This window comes from Lutra lutra, chromosome 3, assembly GCF_902655055.1.
Source record: "Lutra lutra chromosome 3, mLutLut1.2, whole genome shotgun sequence".
NCBI classification, from domain to species: Eukaryota; Metazoa; Chordata; class Mammalia; order Carnivora; family Mustelidae; genus Lutra; species Lutra lutra.
The window spans coordinates 121,421,948-121,445,128 of NC_062280.1; the positions used below are offsets into that span (position 1 = coordinate 121,421,948).

Here is a 23,181-nt window from a genome sequence, read left to right on the forward strand (position 1 = left end):
GGTCCTGGGAATGAGCCCGCATCGGGCTCTCTGCTCAGCAGGGAGCCTGCTTCCCGCCCCCCTCTCTGCCTACTTGTGATCTCTGTCAAATAAATAAATAAAATCTTCAAAAAAAAAAAAAAAGTGAATGGAATGACTGAATTCTGCACAGTAATTCTGATTTTCACAATAAAAGTAAAAACACAAGCTAATGGTAAAAATAACTAGCAGGGAAAAAAAAATTATTGCTGGCCAAAACTCCAAAAAGGGAAAATTAAGAATGTTATGATACTTAACACATCCAAACCACAGAGCAAATGAGGAAGTTAATCAGAGTATACTATTACTTTATAAGATTTGCTCCTAAATGGTAGATTTAAGTCATTTTGTAAATGGGATAACCTATAAAAGTACTAAGGAGACTTGTTATCTAAAAAAAACCTTGTTAAGGGGCACCTGGGTGGCTCAGTAGTTAAGTGTCTGCCTTCGGCTCAGGTCTTGATCCCAGGGTCCTGAGAAGCCTGCTTCTCCCTCTTCCACTCCCCCTGCTTCTCCCTCTTCCACTCCCCCTGTTTGTGTTCCCTCTCTCGCTGTCTCTATCAAATAAATAAAATCTTTAAAAAAAAAAAAAACCTTGTTAATACATTATTTCATAAGAAGAAAAATAATCCTTTAGTCATGTTAATAATCACCTTGTTTGTTTCTGTTTTTGTCAGCCTCTGGAATTTTCTATATGAGGGATTATCTGTGTAACTAAAACAATCATTAATGTGACAAATTTTACAATCAACACTTCAGAATAATAGTACCCTGTCTTCAAAGTCATTCTTTTACTTTTTTTTTTTTTTAAGATTTTATTTGACAGACAGAGATCACAAGCAGGCAGAGAGGCAGGTGGCGGTGGGGGGGGGGGGGCGGCAGGCTCCCTGGTGAGCAGAGAGCCCAATGTGGGGCTCGATCCCAGGACTCTAGGATTGTGACCTGAGCTAAAGGCAGAGGCTTAACCCACTGAGCCACCTAGGTGCCCCCAAAGTAGTTCTTTTAAAAGGTTAGCTTTATAATTCAAAATGTTTGAATTTATAATGTGAATTTATCATTCAAAGCATTTTTGGAACACTGCTTTTTTAAACTTCAGAATCTGAAAGAATTCAAACTTTCTTTGAATATGTTCAACTACAGTTAATTCATCATACTTAAAAATAATTAACAAAGTGCAAAGATATCTTAAGTGCATAGCTTAAGAAAGTCTTACAAAGCAAACAAACCTGTAGAACCTCCATCCAAATGAACACAGAGAACGTTCCAGCACCCCCAGAAGCCTCCGTCACGGGCCTATAAATTCAAGATATGGGGATGCTGGCCATTGCTTGTTTTACAAAAATGGCCTGATGCTGTAATAGTCTAAGAATGGGGAAGAAAGTAGCCAAGACTGCCGAGGCCTTTCCGAGGAAGAGGACACAGGGGCTGAAGTGGACTCTGGATTTCAGACCCAGCTCTACCATTACCAACTCATCACTTCGGGCAAATGAAAGCCTTTAAGGCTCAATGTCCTCGTCTGCTCATCTGTCAAATAAGGATGAGAACAGTATCGCCTTGCAAAGGAGTGTGGAGGCTCAAATGAACAATACAAATGAGGGACCAGCACAATGCCTGCAACAGAGTAAACCCCGAAACAATTAGATACTGTGACTGCTGTAATCATTAGTAGTGTATGACATGTCAAGTATTTATGATCAGCAAAATACTAACACAGGAATCTTAATAAAATAAGTATCTTAATCGCCAACAGCTAACTCTAGCTGGTCTGAAACAGCATCTCGTGAACAGTGTCTGGTTCTGCCTACTCCAAATATCCATTAAAAATACCTGTGAAGGCACAGAAACCGGGACCACAAAACTTCACAACACTGAACACCGGGACTGAGTGAGCCTCTGCCAGAATCCAGAAAGAACTTGCACAAGTAGAAGGTCTATGGAAGGGAATTAAAAGTCCAGTAGGGAGGGACACCTGGGTGGCTCAGATGGTTAAGCGGCTGCCTTCTGCTCAGGTCATGATCCCAGCATCCTGGCATTGAGTCCCACATCGGGCTCTTTGCTCAGCAGGGAGCCTGCTTCTCCCTCTGCCACTCTGTCTGCCTGTGCTCACTCCCTTTCTCTCTCTCTGACAAATAAGTAAAATCTTAATCAAAAAAAAAAAACAAAAAAAGTCCAGTAGGGAGCACACCACATAACCCTGCCAGGAGCAAAGCAGAGCTGCCAGCCTGGAGGAAGACCTCCCTTCCTTGCCACTGTCAACCCAAAATCCCTTATAGCCCAGTTGCTTCTAGAAAATACCTGCCAAGTTACAAAACAGATGTATGTTCTTACGAATTCACACAAAGCAGTGCTTCACAAGGAAAGGAATTTCCTCCTCACAACCTCACTGTCCAAGGTTTATTGTCTCCCATTGGACCCATCAGTGAGCTCCTAGAAGGAAGGACACAGGCGACATAAACTCCTGTTTGCGGAACTGCCCTGTGTGCCAGTCTCTGGAGTGTGCCTGACACACGAGCACGCCAGCCTGCAGGGCACACCTGCCTGACACATGTGTACACAGCCTTCCGCAGCGTGCCTGACACACGGGCTAGCCTGTGGCTGAACCAGGCAGCGCTCAGATGAGGCCACCACAGCCAGCAGACAACTGCGTGTGGCAGCTCGATGCGTCGTTCTTCACTGGCTTCTGTACTGAGCAGGCGTAATCCAGTTCTTAGTTCAGATTTTAATCATGGTATTATCTGATTACCCTCATCCTGGAATAATACTCATCCTGGAGATTTAATCTTGAATCTCATTGAATCTCCACCTCCACCTTGCAGGTCAATTTTAAAATACCCCAATCCACCCTGATTGAAAAGGTGCCTCTTCCTTCTGAGAGTGAAATAACAAAAGAATAAACTTCTTTGGAGAATTTTCTCGTACAGAAGATAGTTATCTGGGAAAGAAAGGTGAGCAGCAGGACTGCAATCAACTTTCTCCTTTGGGAAGGTTACAGGGAGAGAGAGAGAACCCAGAGCCAAATCTCCTTGTAAACATGCCGAGGACAGATCTCTGGACAAACACACTAACACTATATGCTAGCAGGAGTCTAGCAGATGCTTTCAGAACATGCTTATTATAACTACACCTGGAATTTACAGATTTAGGGGAACGAGTCACAAGCTATTTAATTATCAGAGAAAAATGTGAATATGTTTTATCACTGAAATAGCTCCTTTCATGTAGGCAATAGCCTGCGTGCATCACTCACAGGCCACTTCTGCTCACTGTAGGCCCAGGTGTGTCCAGCACAGCATGAATGGACCTAACAGGAAGTGCTGGGAGTCCAAGACTTCTCCACACTTCCTTCACTGTTTCTCTTAATTAACCACATTCTTGAAATCTTTACTGGGATGAAAATGGGTGAGAGCTCCTCATTTCTATGCACCTGATTTGACAGATTGAGACTTCTGTCATCTGATTATATAAAAAAGAACAAAAACAAGGTGTACTGAAAAGTTCTCATTTGCAAAATTAACTATCAATAAGGAAAACAAAACTAATATCCAAGATGATACCAGCTAAGACAACAACAACATCTGAACATAAGAGAAGGACATTCTCAAATATGCAAGAGCATGCAGGATCCTTAACAAATACTTGTTAAATAAAGGTACCAAAAATCATTTCTCCCTATTTTTATGTGTCCAAGTTTATTTTAAATCAGCCCATCTGATAATCAAGAGTCTATCTCTAAGTATACAGCCAACCCTCGAGCAACACAGGTTTGAACTGCACGGATTACACATGATTTTCTTTGATAACCACTGTAAATGTATTTTCTTTCTCTTGTGATTTTCTTAACATTTTTTTCCCTCTAGTTTATTTATTTTGGAATCATACAGTATATAATACATATAGCATACAAAATATGTGTTAATCGACTATGTTATGGATAAGATGCTTCTGGTCAATAATAAGCTGTTAGGAGTTAAGTTTTGGGAGAGTCAGAAGTTATACACAGATTTTTGACTGCACGGGGCTCATTCTTCCAGGGTCAACTATACTTACAAATAAATTCAGTCAAATAATCTTGTTTCAAATACTTTTTTTAAACAAGGTGAACTCAAGGCTAGAAGCAAAAAATCCTAGACCTTAGGTAGGAGTTTGAAGCAAAACACTTCTAGGATCTCTTCACACTGTCTGTCACCTTTATGGCTCTACGGTACACACATAATAATATCAGTGTGACACCAGACATAAAATTTTCACACAGATGAACCCATTTAATCCACAAAATAACTTAGAGGCAGGGATGCATAGGAGGCTTACTTGGTTAAGCATCTGCCTTCTGCTCAGGTCAAGATCTCAGGGTCCTAGAATGGAGCCCCGTGTTGGGCTCCCTGCTCAGTGGGGAGTCTGCTTCTCCCTCTCCCTCTGTGCTTGCTCATGCTCTCTCTCAAATAAATAAATAAATAAAACCTTAAAGAAAAAAATAACTTAGAGGCAGATTTTGTCCTTATTACCATTTATAGGCAAGTGGGCTGAAATTAAGCAGGGCCAGGCTATCTGTTTCATTATGGTGAGTAAATATGAGGACTGGAGTGGTCATTGGGCAAACGGGTGCCCAGTGGAGACATGATTTGTGGTGGGCCCATGCAGGACCAGGACCTAAACAAGAGCCTCCTCTCCACACCTGCTATCTTTCAACAACAGTCACAATAAATCAGGGAGTCTGAGAACCTGGTACTCCTCTCATAAAACTGGATGACAGTAGAGAGATGGCCAGCCCCATCACCAAGGCAGGACAGGTCAGGGCTAGAATGGCAGCCTGCTGGTGCGTTACGTCTCAATGTCTTCAGACAAACAAGTACAACTTGCCTATCACAAATCTGACCCAAAAAATGAATATATCAGCTCTAATAAATGTTAAATACATACTGTTTAAAGAATTTAACAATTAATGTTGATTATTCTCCTAAATCGTAAAACATATTTTCAAAAATATATGACTTATACCTCTTTAAAAGTCTGTTCAGGGAAGTCTGACTCAATTGTTCTTATTTTCAATACCTTCCATTGTTTTTAGTCATACTATTATATATAATCATATATAGTTGTACATACTATCCTATTGACTTTTAAGGTGCACTAAAAGTTATGAACATTCTTTAGTACACAGCATATCAAAAAGTAGGATGGAGGTATCAGGAGTTGACTGGTTATGGTTCTCTTACTTTCCTTTCATTGTCCTTATTCCCTTGTCTCCTTTAACCCTTCTTCCCAAACCACATCAAAACACCTAAAAGTAAAAAACAATACTTCTTTCTAAATCCAGAGAACTGTTACATATGTGGAAAGGGTGTCCATTCTGTCTTGCTAATAATATAACTCACAAGTTTACTGAATAGAATAAGACACTTATGTATTTACATTGTTACTTTGAATTTTAAGATTTTGACTCTTTGTTCTCTAAAAATACTGACTTGGCAGACTCCTGCCCATCAAAAGCAGAGAAAAACATCTGGGAAAGTGGGACTGAGTATGCCAAGAAGTGCAGTACCTGCGGCAGACTTTCATCAGAGTATTGTGAATTACTAAAATTACCTGTTAACACATAAAACAAACCTGTTCCTAACTAATTATTGATTCTTACCCTGATATTGTGCCATTTCTTTTGACCAAAGAGTCTCCGTTCCATACTGAGTTTCATCATACAAAAATTTAACTTCTGTGGCCCCCGCATCTTCTGCATTCTGAATTAATTCCTAATCAAGAAATGTACCAAAAAATAATATTTAATAATACAGTAATCTGACCATCTTTGAATTTACCTGTAACATTTAGAAAGTAATTACATTTAAGAAACAGAAACCCATTATTGACTCCATCACCTTTAAATCCGGTGGGGATGACTGCAAGTAATTGTCATGAGCACTGAGAATATGGTTGAGAGCTTGTGAATCCTTCTCCAATCATATACCTAAAATGGGATGTTTAACATGCTATCTCCTCATCCCCAATACAAATCCTGAGACTATTTAAAACTCTTATTTACAAACTACCCAAAGCCTTCATTCAAAAGAAATTATTTCATTTCTGAAAGTTGCAAGGATTGTTCTATTTCTGGCACAGGTAACTTCCTCTCAAAGTAGTTACCAAATATAGACATTTTTCACCTCTTTACCAAACTTATGCTTTCTTAGGAATAATGTATGTATGTACCTATTAATACTCTGCATGCTTTTGAGAAGTTGTGCTATGAACCTGTCTTTCCCCTGCACTGAAAGAAGAAGCTGAAAGCTTCTTCACAGTCAGGACTGACTCATTCCTTTCTCACAAAGAAGGCAGTAGTGTTATTTGTTTGGTGGATAGGTGGTCACACCTCTGCAATGGAGAAAGGAAAGATTTATGCCATCGGTAGCCACAAAAAAGTCCTTAGTCTCAACAACCCCAATCACTTCGGCCTGCCTATCAAAAACAGGCCGGGTTCTGGTCCATTTGAAGGAAGTGCCAGACTCTGAAATAAGAGGCCAACTCTTACAGCCAACACCATAATCATCAAACTTGAACTCAACATATCTCCTGTTTATTCTGGACCTTGTGTAAAGTAAGGAAAAGTCAATAGACAACTGCCTGGAGAAGCTGACTTAAACCAAACCAAATCAAGTGGCTACATTTTAAATGCATGGGTCTTTAAAACACAATAATTTATCCTGTGTTATTCACCCTAAATGAGGGGAGGGAGTGGTGAGGACAGACAAGAAGTAAGGCGAGCTTATACTGGTCCTATGGCAATGCCAACAGCAAAAACTACAAGAGACTCCTTTTATACCTAACAACACCTACAGATTGAACGTGAAGGGGTGGAGAAGCCTCTGTCCTGCTAACAGCGGCCGAAAGAAAGCCACAGAAGACATACTTAAATCAGAAAAAAGAGATTTTAAGCCAAAGACTGTGACGAGAAATGAAGAAGGGCATTATATCATAATTAAGGGGTCTATGCATCAAGAAGATCAACAACTAAATATTTATGCCCTCAACTTGGGGAGCACCCAAACATATAAATCATTTAATAACAAACATAAAGGAAATCACTGATAATAATACAATAACAGTAAGGGGACATTAACACCCTACTGACATCAATAAACAGATCATCTAAGCAGAAAATCAATACGGAAACAATGTCTTTGAATGACACACTGGACCAGTTGGACTTAACAGCTATATTCAAATCATTTCATCTTAAAGCAGCAGAACACACATTCTCTTCAAGTGCACATGGAACATTTGCCAGAAGAGATCACATACTGGGTCACAAATCAGGCCACAACCAGTAGAAAAAGATTGAGATCATACCATGCATATTTTCAGACCACAATGCTATGAAACTTGAAGTCAACCATAAGAAAAAATTTGGAAAGACCACAAATACATGGAGATTAAAGAATATCCCACTAAAGAATGAGTGAGTTAACCAGGAAATTAAAAAAGAAATTAAAAAATACACAAAAGCAAATGAAAATAAAAAGACAACAGTCCAGAACCTTTGGGATACAGCAAAGGTAATCCTAAGAGGGAAGTAAATTGCAATATAGGACTACCTCAAGAAGCACGAAAAGTCTCATACAACCTAACCTTAAACCTTAAGGAGGTAGAAAAAAACTGCAAAGAAAGCCTAAAGTCAGCAGAAGAAGGGAAGTAATAAAGACTAAAGCAGAAATAAATGATATAGAAAGAAACAAACAAAAAACCAGAACAGATCAATAAAACTAAGAGCTGGTTCTTTCAAAGAATTAAAAAAAGTAATAAACCCCTAGCCAAACTTAGCAAAAAGAAAAGGACCCAAATAAGTAAAACCACAAATGAAAGAGGAGAGATCAGAACCCACACCACAGAAATACAAACTATCAAAATATTACGAAAAAGTATATGCCAACAAACTCAGCAATCTAGAAGAAATAGACATATTCTTAGACACATACAAACTACCAAAACTAAACTGGAAGAAACAGAAAATTTGAACAGTCCAGCAAAGAAACTGAATCAGTAATCAAAAATCTTCCAACAAACTAAAGTCCAAGGCCAGATGGCTTCCTGGGGGAATTCTATCAGACATTCAAAGAAGAGTTAACATCTATTATTTTCTTTTTTCTTTTTTTTTTAAGATTTTATTCATTTATTTGACAGACAGAGATCACAAGTAGGCAGAGAGGCAGGCAGAGAGAGAGGAAGGGAAGCAGGCTCCCTGCTGAGCAGAGAGCCCGACACGGGGCTTGATCCCAGGACCCAAGCCGAAGGCCACTGAGCCACCCAGGCACCCCTATTATTTTCAAACTGTTCCAAAAAACAGAAATGGAAGGAAAACTTCCAAACTCTGAGGCCAGCATTACTTTGATTAAAATCAGACAAAGACCCCATTAAAAAAAAGAATTACAGGTTAATGTCCCTGATGAACATAGATGCAAAAATTCTCAAGAAGATACTAGCTAATAAGATCCAACAGTACATTTAAAATAATTATTCATCATAATCAAGTGGGATTTCTTCCTGGACTGCAGGAGTGGTTCAATATCTGCAAATGAAACCACGTGATATACCACATTAATAAAAGAAAGGATAAGAACCATATGGTACTCTGAATTGATGCAGAAAAAGCATTTGACAAAATACAGTACCCATTCTTGATAAAAGCCCTCAACAAAGTAGGGATAGATGGAATATACCTCAATATCATAAAGGTCATACATAAAAGACCCACAGCTAATATCATTCTTTGGGGGAAAAACTGAGAGCTTTTCCCCTATGGTCAGGAATAAGACAGGGATGGCCCCCTCACCATTATTGTTTAATATAGTACTGGAAGTCTCAGCCTCAGCAATCATACAACACAAAGAAATAAAAGGCATCCAAACTGGCAAGGAAGAAGTCAAGCTTTCACTATTTATAGTCAGCATGATATACTATATAGAAAACCTGAAAGACTTACCAAAAAATTGCTAGAACTAATACATGACTCAGCAAAGACACAGATTATAAAATCAATGTAAGGAAGTCACTTGCATTTCTAGACACCAATAATGAAGCAGCAGAAAAAGAAATCAATGAATCAATTATACATATAATTGCACCAAAAACCATGATACCTAGAGTAAATCTAACCAAAGAGGGAAAAGATCCGTACTCTGAAAACTACAGAACACTTAGGAATGAAACTTATGAGAACACACAAAAGTGGGGAAAAAATTCCATGCTTGTGGGTTGGAAAAACACTGTTAAAATGTCAATACCACCCAAAGCAATCTACACATTTAATGCAACCCATAACAAAATATCACCAGCATTTTTTTAAAGGTTTGTTTATTTTAGAGAGAGTGTGTGCTCACATGAGTAGGGAGAGGGGGAGAAACACAGGCAGACTCCCCATTGAGCTCAGAGCCCAACACTGAGCTTGATCTCACAAAACTGAAATGTGTTGAGCTGAAATCGAGAGTTGGACGCTCAACTGACTGAGCCACCCAGGCTCTCCACCATCATCATTTTTCACAGAGCTACAATAAACAATTCCAAAATTTGTATGGAACCAGACAAGACCCCAAATAGCCAAAGTAATGTTGGAAAAAGAAAACCAAAGCTGGAAGCATCACAATTCCAAACTTCAAGCGGTACTACAAAGCTGGAGTCATCAAGAGAGCACGGTACCGGCACAAGAACAGACACAGTGATCAGTGGAACAGAACAGAAAACACGGAAACGGACCCACAGCTGTATTGCCAACTAATCTTTGACAAAACAGGAAAGAATATCCAATGGAAAAAAGACAATCACTTCAACAAATAGTATTGGGAACACTGGACAGCAGCATGCAGAAGAATGAAGCTGGAACACTTTCTTAGACCATACCCAAAAATAAATTGAAAATGGATGAAAGACCTAAAAGTGAGACAGGAAACCATCAGAACCCTAGCAGAGAACATGGGCAGTAACCTCTTTGATCTTAGCGGTAGCAACTTCTTACCAGACATGTTGCCAAAGGAAAGGGAAACAAAAGCAAAAATGAACTACTGGGACTTCACCAAGATAAAAAGCTGAACAGCAAAGGAAACAATCAGCAAAACGAAAAGGCAGCCTATGGAATGGAAGAAGATATTTGCAAATGACATACAATAAAGGTTTAGTATCCAAAATCTATAAAGAACTTATCAAACTCAACACCCAAAAAACAAATAATCCACTTAAGAAATGCACAGAAGGCATGAATAGACACTTTCCCAAGAAGACATCCAGATGGCTAACAGACACAGGAAAACATGCTCCACACCACGCATCATCACGGAAATACAAATCAAAACCACAAAGATAATCACACCAGTCAGAATGGCTAAAATTAACAACAGAGGAAACAACAGATGTTGGTAAGGATGAGAAAGGGAAACCCTGTTGGTGGGAATGCAAACTGGTGCAGCCAGTCTGGAAAACAGTATGCGGGTTCCTTAAGAAAGTTAAAAATAGGGCTACCCTACTATCTAGCAATAGCACTACTAGGTATTTACCCAAAGTATCCAAAAATACAGATTTGAAGGGATACATGCACTGCAATGTTTATAGCAGCATTATTAACAATAGCCAAGCTATGGAAAGAGTCCAAGTGTCGACTGACTAATGAATGGATAAAGAAGATGTGGTATATACATACAATGGAATATTACACAGCCATCAAAAAGAATGAAATCTTGCCATTTGGAACAACATGCACGGAGCTAGAATGTTTTATGCTAAGCAAAAGAAGTCGGGCAAAGAAAAACAAATGCCATATGACTTCACTCGTATGTAGAATTTAGGGAAAAAAACAGATGAATGTGTTAGAAGGGAAAAAAAGGAAACAAACCATAAAAGACCCCTCATGACAGAGAACAAACAAGGCTGATAGAGGGAAGCGGGTGGGGGGATGGGCTAAATGGGTGGTGGGTATTAAGAAGTGTGGGCACTTGTTATGATGAGCACTGGATGTTACATGTAAGGGATGAATCAGTAAATTCTACTCCCGAAGCCAATAAAGAAATAAATAAATAATTAAAAAATGTAAAAGATTAAAAAATAAAATAAAATCACTAATGATGGAGCAATCCCCCTAATCGGCACCTGAGTATGACTAAATTCAACTAAATACATCTAATCCTTACTCTCTAAAAACTTAGCACCCAAACTAGAAAATATAATGAGGGCCAAAATGTTAAATGCAATAAACACTAAATAAACTAATGAGAAGAAAAGAAAATGCATTGACAGTTAATCTCTTCTTACAATTAATTAGGGAGTTTCCTGATTAGGCTAAACACAAAATCTAATTTTTGCTGTATCTTCTACTATTGTTGTTTTTTTTTTGTGGTTGTTCAGGTTTCTGGGTTCTTTTGGTTTTCAGTGAGTATATTCAAACTAAAAGAATATACTGTAAATAGAAACAAATAACTAAAATCATTATACTATGAAATAAATTCTCCTAAAAGGCAAACCTCTCAGTCCAGGGGTCAAATGTGTTCACGGCCCCTGAATGTGGATTTTGCATTATTTCATTCCTCTGGTCAACCGGTTGGTTTATAAACATCTGCAAGATGTTTCACATAACATTTACAAGATTACATTATATACAGACATAAAACAACAAAAAGAGTGTTCCTAGAGCAACACCGTGCTTGATCACAGCACACAACAACTTAGTGGGTTCCTCTGCCTCTGAAACCTCATGTATTTACAATGGCCGCATTTTCAACCCATCCCATCCAGCATATGCACTGCAGGCACAGAGGGAAATAAATACTGCTATTCAGATCTAGACAAAAATTTTTAAAAAGTTAAATGCTACGAGGATTTCCAAGTCATTTTACTCCATCTCATTTATTTTTTATTTTTTATTTTTTTTAATTATGTTATGTTAGTCACTATACAGTACATCATTAGTTTTTGATGTAGTGCCCCATGATTCATGGTTTACATATAACACCCAGTGCTCCACGCAGTATGTGTCCTCTGGGCCAACACAATCCCCTACTCCTTTCCCCTCTAAAGCCCTCAGTTTTGTTTCTTGGAGTCCACAGTCTCTCATTTTTATCAAAGTAAATTCACACACGTACACAATAAACTCCCTACCTTAAGAATCTGTCCTCCTTCTGGATACCTTCTTAAAATGTCCTTGAGAAAGTCAACAAGTGGTGGTGTTGTCTGACCAAATCGACCTAAAACAGAGAACACATTTAAAAAATGATTTCGAAAGAAAAATCCCATAACTGTTACCAATGGGTTATTTGATTCCAAGACATAGTAAAATTACATATGTTATGACTTTATACATTTTACTCCAGCACTCAGGTAGGAAAATCTACCTGACTAAATTAGATTCAGCAGAAAGCAAAAAAGACTCAATTTACTGAATCTCAAGACTTAATTGAACTATAAAATTCAGGTTTTAAAAAACGTTCAAAAACAGACTATGTATCACAGAAGATAATTAATTCAAAAAAATAAAAAGCAAGAGGGGTGAGGGCAAGAATTGTTGCCAGTTTCCAAAACAAATGAAATAAAAGGCATCGTTTTGTGGGTACTTTGCCACCAAATAATAAGCCAGAGATAGTGATGTCTATTACGACATTGTTAGTATTCTCAAACTCAAATGATGTTCTGATTATTCTGAGATTGACATAGTCAATGTCCCAGTGCTGGTCCATTCAAATAGCCTTAGGCATTTCCTAACCAAGAGATTCTTAGAACTGACTGACCCCTTTGCCTTTAGAGAGGTGGTTACAGGCAAGTATAGAGAGGATGGGGAAAGAAAAGTTAACTTCCAGATGCACAGAAAAAAAAAAAAAAAAAAAAAACTGCGTATGATTTAAAAAGAACTCTGGCTTAAAACAATGAAATCATCACTACAAATTTATCAACATCATTTCAGCAGAGTGCCCACCAGGACCAAGCCCCAGTAGGCCTCTGCTCCACAAGGCCTGATACCCCACGCATTCATATAATTCACCAGCTCCATCTGCCCTTGCTTTCCTCTGACCTGGATACCCCCTCATCCCATTCCATGGAATATACTTTCATAATATAATCTTTATGCAACTAAAAATGGCATATACTCCTGGTAAAGTCAATGTAATACCTCCCCCTTTCAAGCCTTTTGATTGAAGGTTTACAAAAAGATGACAGTTTTTGAAAGTCAGATCTCCGATCTTGATCCAGTCAGGTAACTGAAAAGAAGAAAAGAAAATGTATGAAAAGCAGTATTGTTCCTAAAACTGTACATTCAAACTATCTTGATTTTTTTTCACTTAAGAAATAATGCTTGTGAACCATTCTTATCAGGAAGTAAGTTGCTCTGAGGAAATGAATATTTCAAAAAACAGAAATTTAGTCAACAATTTTATTTAACTTAAAGGACTTTTCTTAACCTAAAGGATTTTAACTTAAACCTAAAGGATTTTTCCTTAAATAATTATAAATAAAGATCTGCTTTAAAATAACTCAAATGTTTTAGGATGAATCAGGATCATTAAAATAAACAAAATCACTCTCTTTGCATTTCCAAAGTGTACCGCTCAGAAGCCAAAGCCAGACCAACCTTCTCCCCAGCGGTCCACTCAAGTAATACTATGGAAGACCTCTTACAGGTCAATGGTCTGCAAAACATTACTCAAAAGCCCACCGGAATAATCAAACTTTGTAACTTACACTCAACAGGGTGTGAATGACATCATTTACCGTATCAAAAATTCAGTATTTCCAATTATCTACCACCCAACCCACCCTGATATGCTTCAAGGTTCCTAAAACTCGACCTGTCAAAACTGACCTCACTGGATTTCCTTCAAACCCTTAACCCTCATCTTTTACTTTGTATTTCAGTTAACAGTGGCACCTTCTACCTGTTCACTTTAGAGGCAACCATGGGGAGAAGTTCTCTCTGCAAACCACATGTTTTACCAATTACCTCCAGTCCAGCCAATTACCCTCCAGTTTCCAGCAAGTCCATCCCCCATTTCTCTCAGAACTAACTTGTTCTTTTCCCATTTCCAATTGCTCAGACTCCTTATATTTCTGGATTTTTATAATAATCTCTACTCTGGTCTCCTTACTTTCTACATATCATCACTCTAGTCCCCATTTCTAAAATACAAATCTGAGTACATTGTGACAGTTTCCAGCTCATAAAGCACTTTCATATACATATTCCCACTGAATCGTAAAGAAAAAACTCCCTGCACAGGACATATGGATAAGAATAGTAGTTATTTTGTGTTGTTAACCACAAAAATTTTAGAAACAACCCAATTCTATTATATATTGATACAGTGGCATATCATATAGCAAAAAAAACTGGATTAACTGGATTAACTAAACTGCACGTAACTCTGGGTGAATATCTGTAACATAATATCGAGCAAAAAAAGCTAATTCTGGGTTACTACATACGGAATAACAAGCTTCTTATAAAGTTCATAAACAATAAAAGTAAATAGTCTATCACTCAGGTTATCTAGGTTACAGATATACACATATATAGATATGTATGTACACAGGTGTACCTTATATAAACACATACATACACACTCATGATAAAACTATTTAAAAAACTACAAAAACAGGCAACAAAATAAGAAATACAAAGGGATAAGGGAAAAAAGACAGGCACACAGGCTGGGGAAGAGAAGCACAGAGGTAAATATGAACTGTCAACAGTGTTCTCACTCTCCAGTTGGATGATGTCATCTTGGTTGTTCATTCTATTGTTAGTTAATCAACTAATTACTAAAAGAGAGCCAAGCATAAGCCAAGATTACTGGTCCAATTTAGTAATAGCCAAGGTACATCTGAAGGAAGAAAGGCAGGCAGGAAGGAAACTTTTAATGCAGGAAGAAGTTTGCAGATCTTAAAGGACACTTGAAAAGGAAGAAGATACAGAGTTGAATCATATTAGTAAAAACATATGTAACCCGCTGATTGTGAACGCTTTTGGTGGACTGTAATCAGTGACCTATCTACAGGGAAGTGATTCTCCCAAAAAGAAATCAAGTGGCAAAGATAAGTGACCCCAGTAGTGCTATCAGCTTTCTCCTCCTGAGCCTGCCAAGATTAAGGGAGTTTGTTTGGGCTGCTCCCCTTCCTAGACCCAAAATCACTCCAACCGAGCAAAATAACACTGGTCCTATTTATCTCCAGAGGCAATTAAATCTTAAAAGTTGCCCATTTCAGTCTTTATAAATGTATTTTAAAACACAGAGATTGTAAAATGATTTGTACATCTGGATCTGTGTTCATGCCAACCTCAATCTTCCTCAAAAACCTCAGAGAAGAGATGCTCATTTTCATTTACTATGGAACAATAACTCTTTCCAAATAACGCTTTCCAAATTACTATGCAAACAATACAATATTAATTACAAATGGATCTCCCGACACTTCTTCCTTTTTTCAGTGGTCAAGGCACAAGGAGGTTCTAAAATTCAAGGGTTGACAAAAAGGACATTTTTGATCAATTAAGAGATACTTCGCACCTCTTGATTTGAGGCTCGACCACATTTGGTACAAGAGGAAAAAGGATCAGGAAGATACACAGCTATAATGAGTAGCTTCAGTCTCTTCATGAGACAGGAGGTAACGTGAAGAACTTAAAAATTCCACTTCCAGTCCAGGGAAACAAATGAGAGATAAGGAGAAAGAGGATGGCAGATGACCCAGAAAGACAAAGGACTGTCTACTGCTTACTACATCCAGTACCAACCAAAACCAGTAAGTGACAAGGAGTCCTCCTCAACAGCTTTTGTTTCTGCCTACCCTGACATATTTAGAATTCCGTTATTTCTGGGTCTGACTCAAAGCTTATAAACATCCTTGGCAAGACCTTCTGTCTTATTCTACATCTATCTCATTACACTGCACACATACACAGAAGCACACACACATGCACAGCCATTCGGTACCAAACAGCCATAATCACACTTTTACAAAGTCTCCTATATACCCTTTCCTTCCAGTTTCACCTCTACAGTCAGTCATAGTCTAGAACCTCCCCAGCTCAGGACAACACACGTTTCCTAACCAGACCCTCACCTACCCACCCACTCAGTCTGAAATATTCTATGCCCCACAGCCACATTCACCATCCATTATCAATATTGTGTACAGACACCTCCAAAAACACTTCTAATGGCAAGACTGAGCCACAAGTGAGCCTCTTGGGAGGACCACATGTAAGGGACAAGATGACAAAGCAGACCCTGAGGAGTAACCAAAGAAGGGTGTACAGAACCAGAAGAGTACACACAGGAAGGCTGAGACAGAGATGGACCCAGAAAAAGAGCTAAGAATGATAAGCTTTTCTCCTCAATTCTGTCCAAAGTTGTCAAGTCACTGTCTGCAGGCCACCAAACACCTTGAGGAGCTGGTGAGGAGGGCTGAGCTATGGAGGAACATCAGAGCAGTTTAACTGGAAATCTGTGTCTAAGTGGTCAGGAGACATGGCATGGACACAGGTACACAGAAGGTCAAGATTACACTGAGGAATTAAAAATAATAGGTTATCAAGCACTTCACCAATGTTTGTACTGGGTACAAACCCAATGCTTGAAATGTCATTCTGTATGGCTCAGTGTTCCTTACATATTTGTTAACGTTTTTATCTCTTTTAAATCCTGGAAATGATCTTTTATCACATAAAAAGTGAAGAAATTTGGGGGATCAAAGAACAAATTAATTTTCAGTAAAATGCTTCCATTTAACTCCTCCTTTGAGAAAATTTAGTTTTTTCACTATAAAGGATATATATAACAAAATGAAATACTGCTATCTTCCAAAGTTTTTATCTCATTCATTTGCAGTTCAGAAGTTTTAATGAGAATGTATTTCTTAAACTAACAGCTTCTATAATAAAGTCTGAAGATCCTTTCGGCCCTAAGTTTCTATGATTCAAAACTGAGGGGAAACCTCTAAGACATTAAAGGTGAAAATTATTCCAGCTAAACGTACAACACAACTAGGAAAAACGTGAGTAATGGTTAAAACCCTCTGACTATAATGCCCATCGAGAAACTATCTTAATTTCAGGAAGTGAAGATTCAGATAAAAAGGCGGGCAGGGGGCAGGGTGACACAAATGCTGAAATGGTATATCAATTAAAATTACAACTAATGATGAGAAAATACCCGTGTGATTTTTGTGCATGCTATTTACAAAGCATTATTTCCAGGGTAACCATTAACTGAGCATCTGCCTTCCACGACCTAAGAATAAAATCCGTTCAGTTTCCCTCCCCTCGAGCCTACTGATAAACAGTTAGTGGATGCGCTACAACCCAGAGCACAGAGGCGGGCCCGTCGTCCTACTAAGGAGAGGGACCCGGCGGGCCGTACCTCCCTGCCGCCGAGCCACAGCCGCTGCTCCGACACCGGGAAGCCCGTCTCGGCCAAGATGCGCTCCTTGATGTCGCGCACGGTCCAGGACGCCTGAACGGCCACGGTCCTACAGCCCACGCAGCCGGGGAGGACGGTCACCCGGAGCCACCTGTGCAAAAGGCAAAAGGACCTTCAGTGGGGGCCACGTGGGGACCCTCCCGCCCGGAGTCCCAGTGGCGGGGAGCCTCGCGGCCCTGGGCTCAGCCCGGCCCGGGCAGGGTTACCTGTCCCCCATCGCGAGCGTCCTCGCCGAGCTCGGGCCCGCGTCCGCCCGAGCGCGCCGCGCCTACTCACGGCCGCCGCCGCCGCACCGAGAGGCCGGGCGCGGGCCCCGAGCGCGGGATCCTCATGGCGCAGGCGGGCGCCGCCCCGGCCGGGCTCAGCCGCAGCCCCGGGAGCGACCGCAAGAGCCGAGCTGGAAAGGCTAGAGGAAGCCGGGGCCTCAGGGGCGGGGCGAGGGCCTGCAGCGGCGGCGCGCTCCCGGCCGCCCCGGCTCCTGGAGGCGCCGTCCGCGGGCACGCGCCCGCCCTCCTGGACCGTTAGCGGCGTGCGCCTGCAAGCTCCTCCCCGCCCAAAAGGCACCGCCCCGCCCGCGCCGCGAGCGTCTGCAAACGCGCCTCGGCCGGGAGGACCAGAAACACTTAATTCCGTATGCAGAGCACACTTTGAGGGAAGACGTGTATTTTTCCTGGTGGAGTTCAACAGTGCCGAGAAATGCAGAACTAAACATTCCTAGAGCCTACGTCTCCTTCGCCTCTAAAGACTTTTAATCTCTGGAAGCATCTCCAAGTAAGATTTATGTTGGCCTCTTAGGCACAGCGGGAAACGTGGTGATTGCAGAACACAAGTGTCTTTCACGGTTTCCCGTTTGTTTCTAAGGCACAAAAGTAGGATCAGTGGTTCAGTTTGCTAGAGGAAGGAGTGCCAATAAGACAGTAATATATGATTATGAACATGAACATTATGAACATGAACATACCCTGTGACATGTTAAAATAGATGTAGCTTATTTTGGCAACATTATCTTTTACTGTTGGTAGCCTGTGTTTTCCCATCAACCTGCAAGCTCCTTGAAATCAGAATCCAGTCTTAAATGTTGATGGAGTCACTCAAGAATAACTAACGTTGCCTTGTAATTTGAAAGTGTATGTAGCTGAATGAAGCTTCAGAAAATATCAGTCTTTCCCTCGGGCTTATTTCTCATAGGTATAGATGAGACAAATTGGAAAAAAGACGGGGCATGGGGCAACCTCTATCAAGACAATTCAAAGGCTACGTCCTGAACAAGTAAACTTGGGTGCTTCTTGATTAAATACCCGGAGAAGAATTAAATTTTATCGTTGGTGCAAAAAATTATATTAATTACTGCTTTTCAATTATCACCTCTCCGCCTCTTCCACAAAGAAATGTTACTCAGAACTCGTTATCAGTGATAATAGAGTACCCATGCAGCTATTCCATCCCTTTCTATAACCATATTTAAAAGGGAAAGTCTGTAAATCATGCAGCTCTTTCCCTACTTGGAACAAGTAAGCACAGTCAATTAGAGAATAGTTAATTCAATATAAGGTTAAGCCAGAAAACCCGAAAGGACAAATATTTACTTTTTCAGCCAGACAAGACCATACATGCAAATGCATTAAAATATCAGCAAGTAGAAAGAATGAGCTCTCACCCCTCCGCTATAGTGTCACAGCACAACTCACCCAGGACAAATTCTCCACACCTAAAATTCTTTGATAAGCCCCAGGGTCTACCCGCTCTCCTTAAAGTTCTCTCCCAGGGGGCAGGCAAACGTGTAGTGCAGAGATAAAGCCTTGAGAGAAAGAAATGATCTTAATGGGGAGATTTTCACAAGAAGTGAAGCAGATTTGGCTAGAAAACATGACTGATCATAAATACCTTTGAACATCTGGAGTTTGAAGTATATTCAGGATACACTTTAAAAGGTTAGTCTGCATAGGAAATACAAATAAATCTGGAACTCAAAAGAGATGTCAATGATAAGGATATAAATTTAGAAGTCATTTGCTTAATCATTCAGATAATATTTCTTAAACCTCTCTTATTTCCTAGAAGGACACATTTCTAAATGACAATGAACAAAACAAAGTCCCCATCTCAAACTTGCATCCTAGGGAAGAAAGACAACAATAAACAAATAGACAAATAATATATAAATTCATCCTATGATGTCAGCCAACTAGGGATAAGTACCATTTCAAAGTGGGGCAAGGGAATCGGGGCAGGACAAGATAAGAGAGGAAAAGAACTAAGATGGTCCTAGAACTCCTTTCTAAGAACTGACATTTGAGAAAAGACCTGAGTGAAACAGGAAAATGAAGTTAATATCCAGAAAGAGGTTATATGAGAAGAAAGGGGGACAGAGCAACTGTTACAGCCCATGCGCATCTTTGACCTGGATTTAGTACCATCCCCTCCTCTAACTTCATTCCTCCCCAACACATTCCCCAACCAGCAGCCAAAGCAGAGTTGAAACTGATGTCTTCCCTGCTTGCAGATGGCTTCTCAGATCCTGAAAGAGGTCCTAACACAGAATAGACATTCAATATGAGGAAAGGAAGGATTGAGCTGAGGAAGGAAGGAAGGAATGAACGAACTAAAGGAAGCGGGGCCAAAACGAAGGGAGAAAAAAAGGAATGAAAAAATATCTGGAAAATAAGGAAAAGTAGATAGAAGCTCAAACATTACACATAATTCTAAAACCTCAATACAAACAACATTTCTATCCATTGTCATTTATATGATTACAATAACGCTATGAGTACATAGTGTTTTTCAACATTTTTACCACTTTATAAATTGTATTTCTAATAACTGCCTAATTTTCCATTGAAAAGAAATATCTTAGGCTACTCAACCCTATTGATATTTACAAGGGTACTTTAATTTTTCAAAAGTGCACAAACCAATAAATATCTTTGCTCATGAACTATAACACTATTTAAGATGAGAAAGAAATTTGCAAAAATGATGTATTCTAATAAATGTGTATCTGAGCCTTAACTTATTTTGTAAAGGCATATTTTAAAAATGCAGAACAGCAAGAAGCCAAAACTTTAGTCTCTTCTTTTAGAATGAATGAGTCCAGACTCCATTTAAAAAAAAAAAAAATTGAGTCATGGGACCACCCTTTGAGCCTATTTCAGTTCTAGAGATGAGTAAAATAAAATTTTTTATTGCACAAGCCGGACTCAGCTGGATAAAAGCACAAAATAATGTTATTCGTTCTCAGGAGTCCTGTTTTAATTTGCCCTGGTGCCTCTTTCTTTCCCTTTCCCTGGATGACAGAACCATATGGCTTGGGCCTCAGCTTCCCCATCACTCCTAGATCATAAAAATTATCCAATCCCATTCAGCCCCTCAAATGACTCATCTTAGGAATTGAAAACTCTACCCAAGGTAACAACCAAAGCACAAGTCCAATCCAATGTAAAAATTCTTAAACGGTAATGGGTTTCCTTTATTCTAGTTCACTCTCACCGTGTGGACTGCCATTTGGAAGCATAGCTCCAGGCTGAGAGTTAATTTCCCCTGAAACATGATTTTATGAAATGGAATGTGCCTAATAGCATGTCTTTGATCAGAGGAAAACAATAAATTAGTCCCTTCTGGAGAATGTTCACCAGTTATATAAAGACAAAAGAATGACAAATCATTATTCCTTTGTTTAATGAGTCAGCACAAGGCTGTTAAGCTTGAGAATAAAAAGCTGAGGATATTGTGGGCATCCTTTAGGTCACTGAAATCCTAAAAATTGAGTAAAAAATCATAAGCCAAACAAAAAGATGAAAAAAAAAAATCTCTTATGGAGCTCAAATAGCACCTACAACATGGAGTCCCAAAAAAAAGGCAATTTCAGGTAGCTCAAAGGGTAGGATTCATATAAAAGTACAGGGAGCATTTCTGACAGCAGTCTGTAGGAATATGGTCATGAAGTCGTCTTTATTTTACATCTGGAGTTACATAGGAGCCACTTTCAGATTTTAATCCGGTCAGGTGATCATAATTACGCTATAAAAATTCCTCAGGTGGCAGGACAGAGGATGACTTGAAAGGAGACAAGAGTTAGAACAGCAACAAAACCAAGAAAAAAAATGGTATCTGTGAGATCAAGTAAAAACCTTCAAGAAAGGAGTCAACTGTGCCCAGCATCACATAAGTAAACTGCCCGTAGGATTTGACAACTAGTTAGTCCTTGTTGACCTCTGTGCTCCAGAACCTGCAAGAATTTCCTAGTAACGGTAGGATCAAGCTCAAGTTATTATGCATGACTCAGAAGGCCCATCACCACCAAGCCCTGGTCGACCTTCTCAGATTCTTCGGAGACTACCCCACTGTCTGTCTCCATGACCAGTTTGTAGTAATATGTATAATAATAATAAACCCTTAGTGAATACCTACAATGTGCCAGGCACCTACTAAAATCCTTATATGATTTAACCCATTGGGTCTTCCTAACAACCCCACAAAGTACATAAAACCTTCATTTTCAGATAAAGAAAATGAAACTAAACATATTACTTATAGTTCCAGTGGGAGAGCCAATAGGAAAGCCAGGATCTGTAGTCCCACTCCAGAGACCCTGTACTATTAATATTAAGCTATAATATTCACAGAATACAATCACTTCACATTGCCTAGTTCCCACATGTACCCTGCATTGTCTTCACCTGCTTGCAGTCCCCTTCCCATCACTTTCCATCCGATAAATCCCTAGGTCCTCATCCAAGAATGACCACCTGTCCCAGCTCTCCCTGAATCTTCTGGGCTGATTCTTTCTATCTACTGTGTACATTGTATAGTCACTGTTGGTATGAAAGCACGTATCACATTTTTATTAACTATTACTCATTTGTATTCATTGCAAATGGGAGCCTTTACATTCCTCTTTGTACCCCAAGGGCCCAGTACAAAGTAATAGTCAATAAATGGTGCTAAGATGTTTGAGAGTTGAATGAATGACTGCATTTAAGTCAATGGTATCTTCACTCCCAACATTGTTCAACGAGGTTTTGTTTTGTTTTGGGGTCTGTTCAAAATGCTTTGGACCGCAAGTAACTGATTACCTGACTAGCAGTAGCTAAAATGATAAGGGTTTGTTTTTCTCACCATTCTTTGACGATATCAAGACCTGCTTCCCCGTGATGTTTTGAGACTCTCTCTCCTTGTCAGAAAATGGCTCGTACAGCTCTAATACATCTGTTCTTAATGTAGGAGGAAGGTGGGGGGAGGGCAGAAAAGCGTTCTACCTGCTTTAGCAGAAAAACAAGAATTTTCCCAGCAGACTTCTATTTCTCTCTCATTGGCCACCCTGAGCTGCAAGAAAGGCAGGGAAAATCAAGCCTCTCTAACAGAAGGTTTTAGCAAGAGAACAGGGCTTTTTTGTGATGGGTCAGCCTACAACATTATCTACAACATTGCTCTAATACTCATGGCAAATTTATTTTTTAAATGTCTACAGAAATATTAGAAAACAATATAACTAGGAAGTTTTTAAAAGCCTGATGAGTGACATATCAAGATACATATTTTTTTAAAAGGATAGCAGGGGGAAATATTTCATGCAACTAATCTTTCTTTGCCTTGGGATGGAATCTTGGTAAATACTATGATTTTTCTGCTCACTTTTTTATAATGACAGTCCTGGGGTCACTTTACGTTATAAAATAATGTTTCTGTTTCAGTTCTCTAACTGGAATAAGTTCCAGGCAAAATCATT

At 39.5% G+C, this 23,181-nt stretch overlaps 1 protein-coding gene across 1 annotated transcript in view; it reads right to left on the reverse strand.

The window, feature by feature from the left end:
- SACS (sacsin molecular chaperone) overlaps positions 1-23,181 on the reverse strand; it is an 88,653-nt gene that overhangs the window by 28,759 nt on the left and 36,713 nt on the right. The window contains 4 exon segments of the mRNA XM_047722916.1: positions 5,651-5,762; positions 12,145-12,230; positions 13,151-13,238; positions 17,397-17,547. Of these exon segments, the coding sequence (XP_047578872.1) occupies positions 5,651-5,762; positions 12,145-12,230; positions 13,151-13,238; positions 17,397-17,547 (437 nt within the window).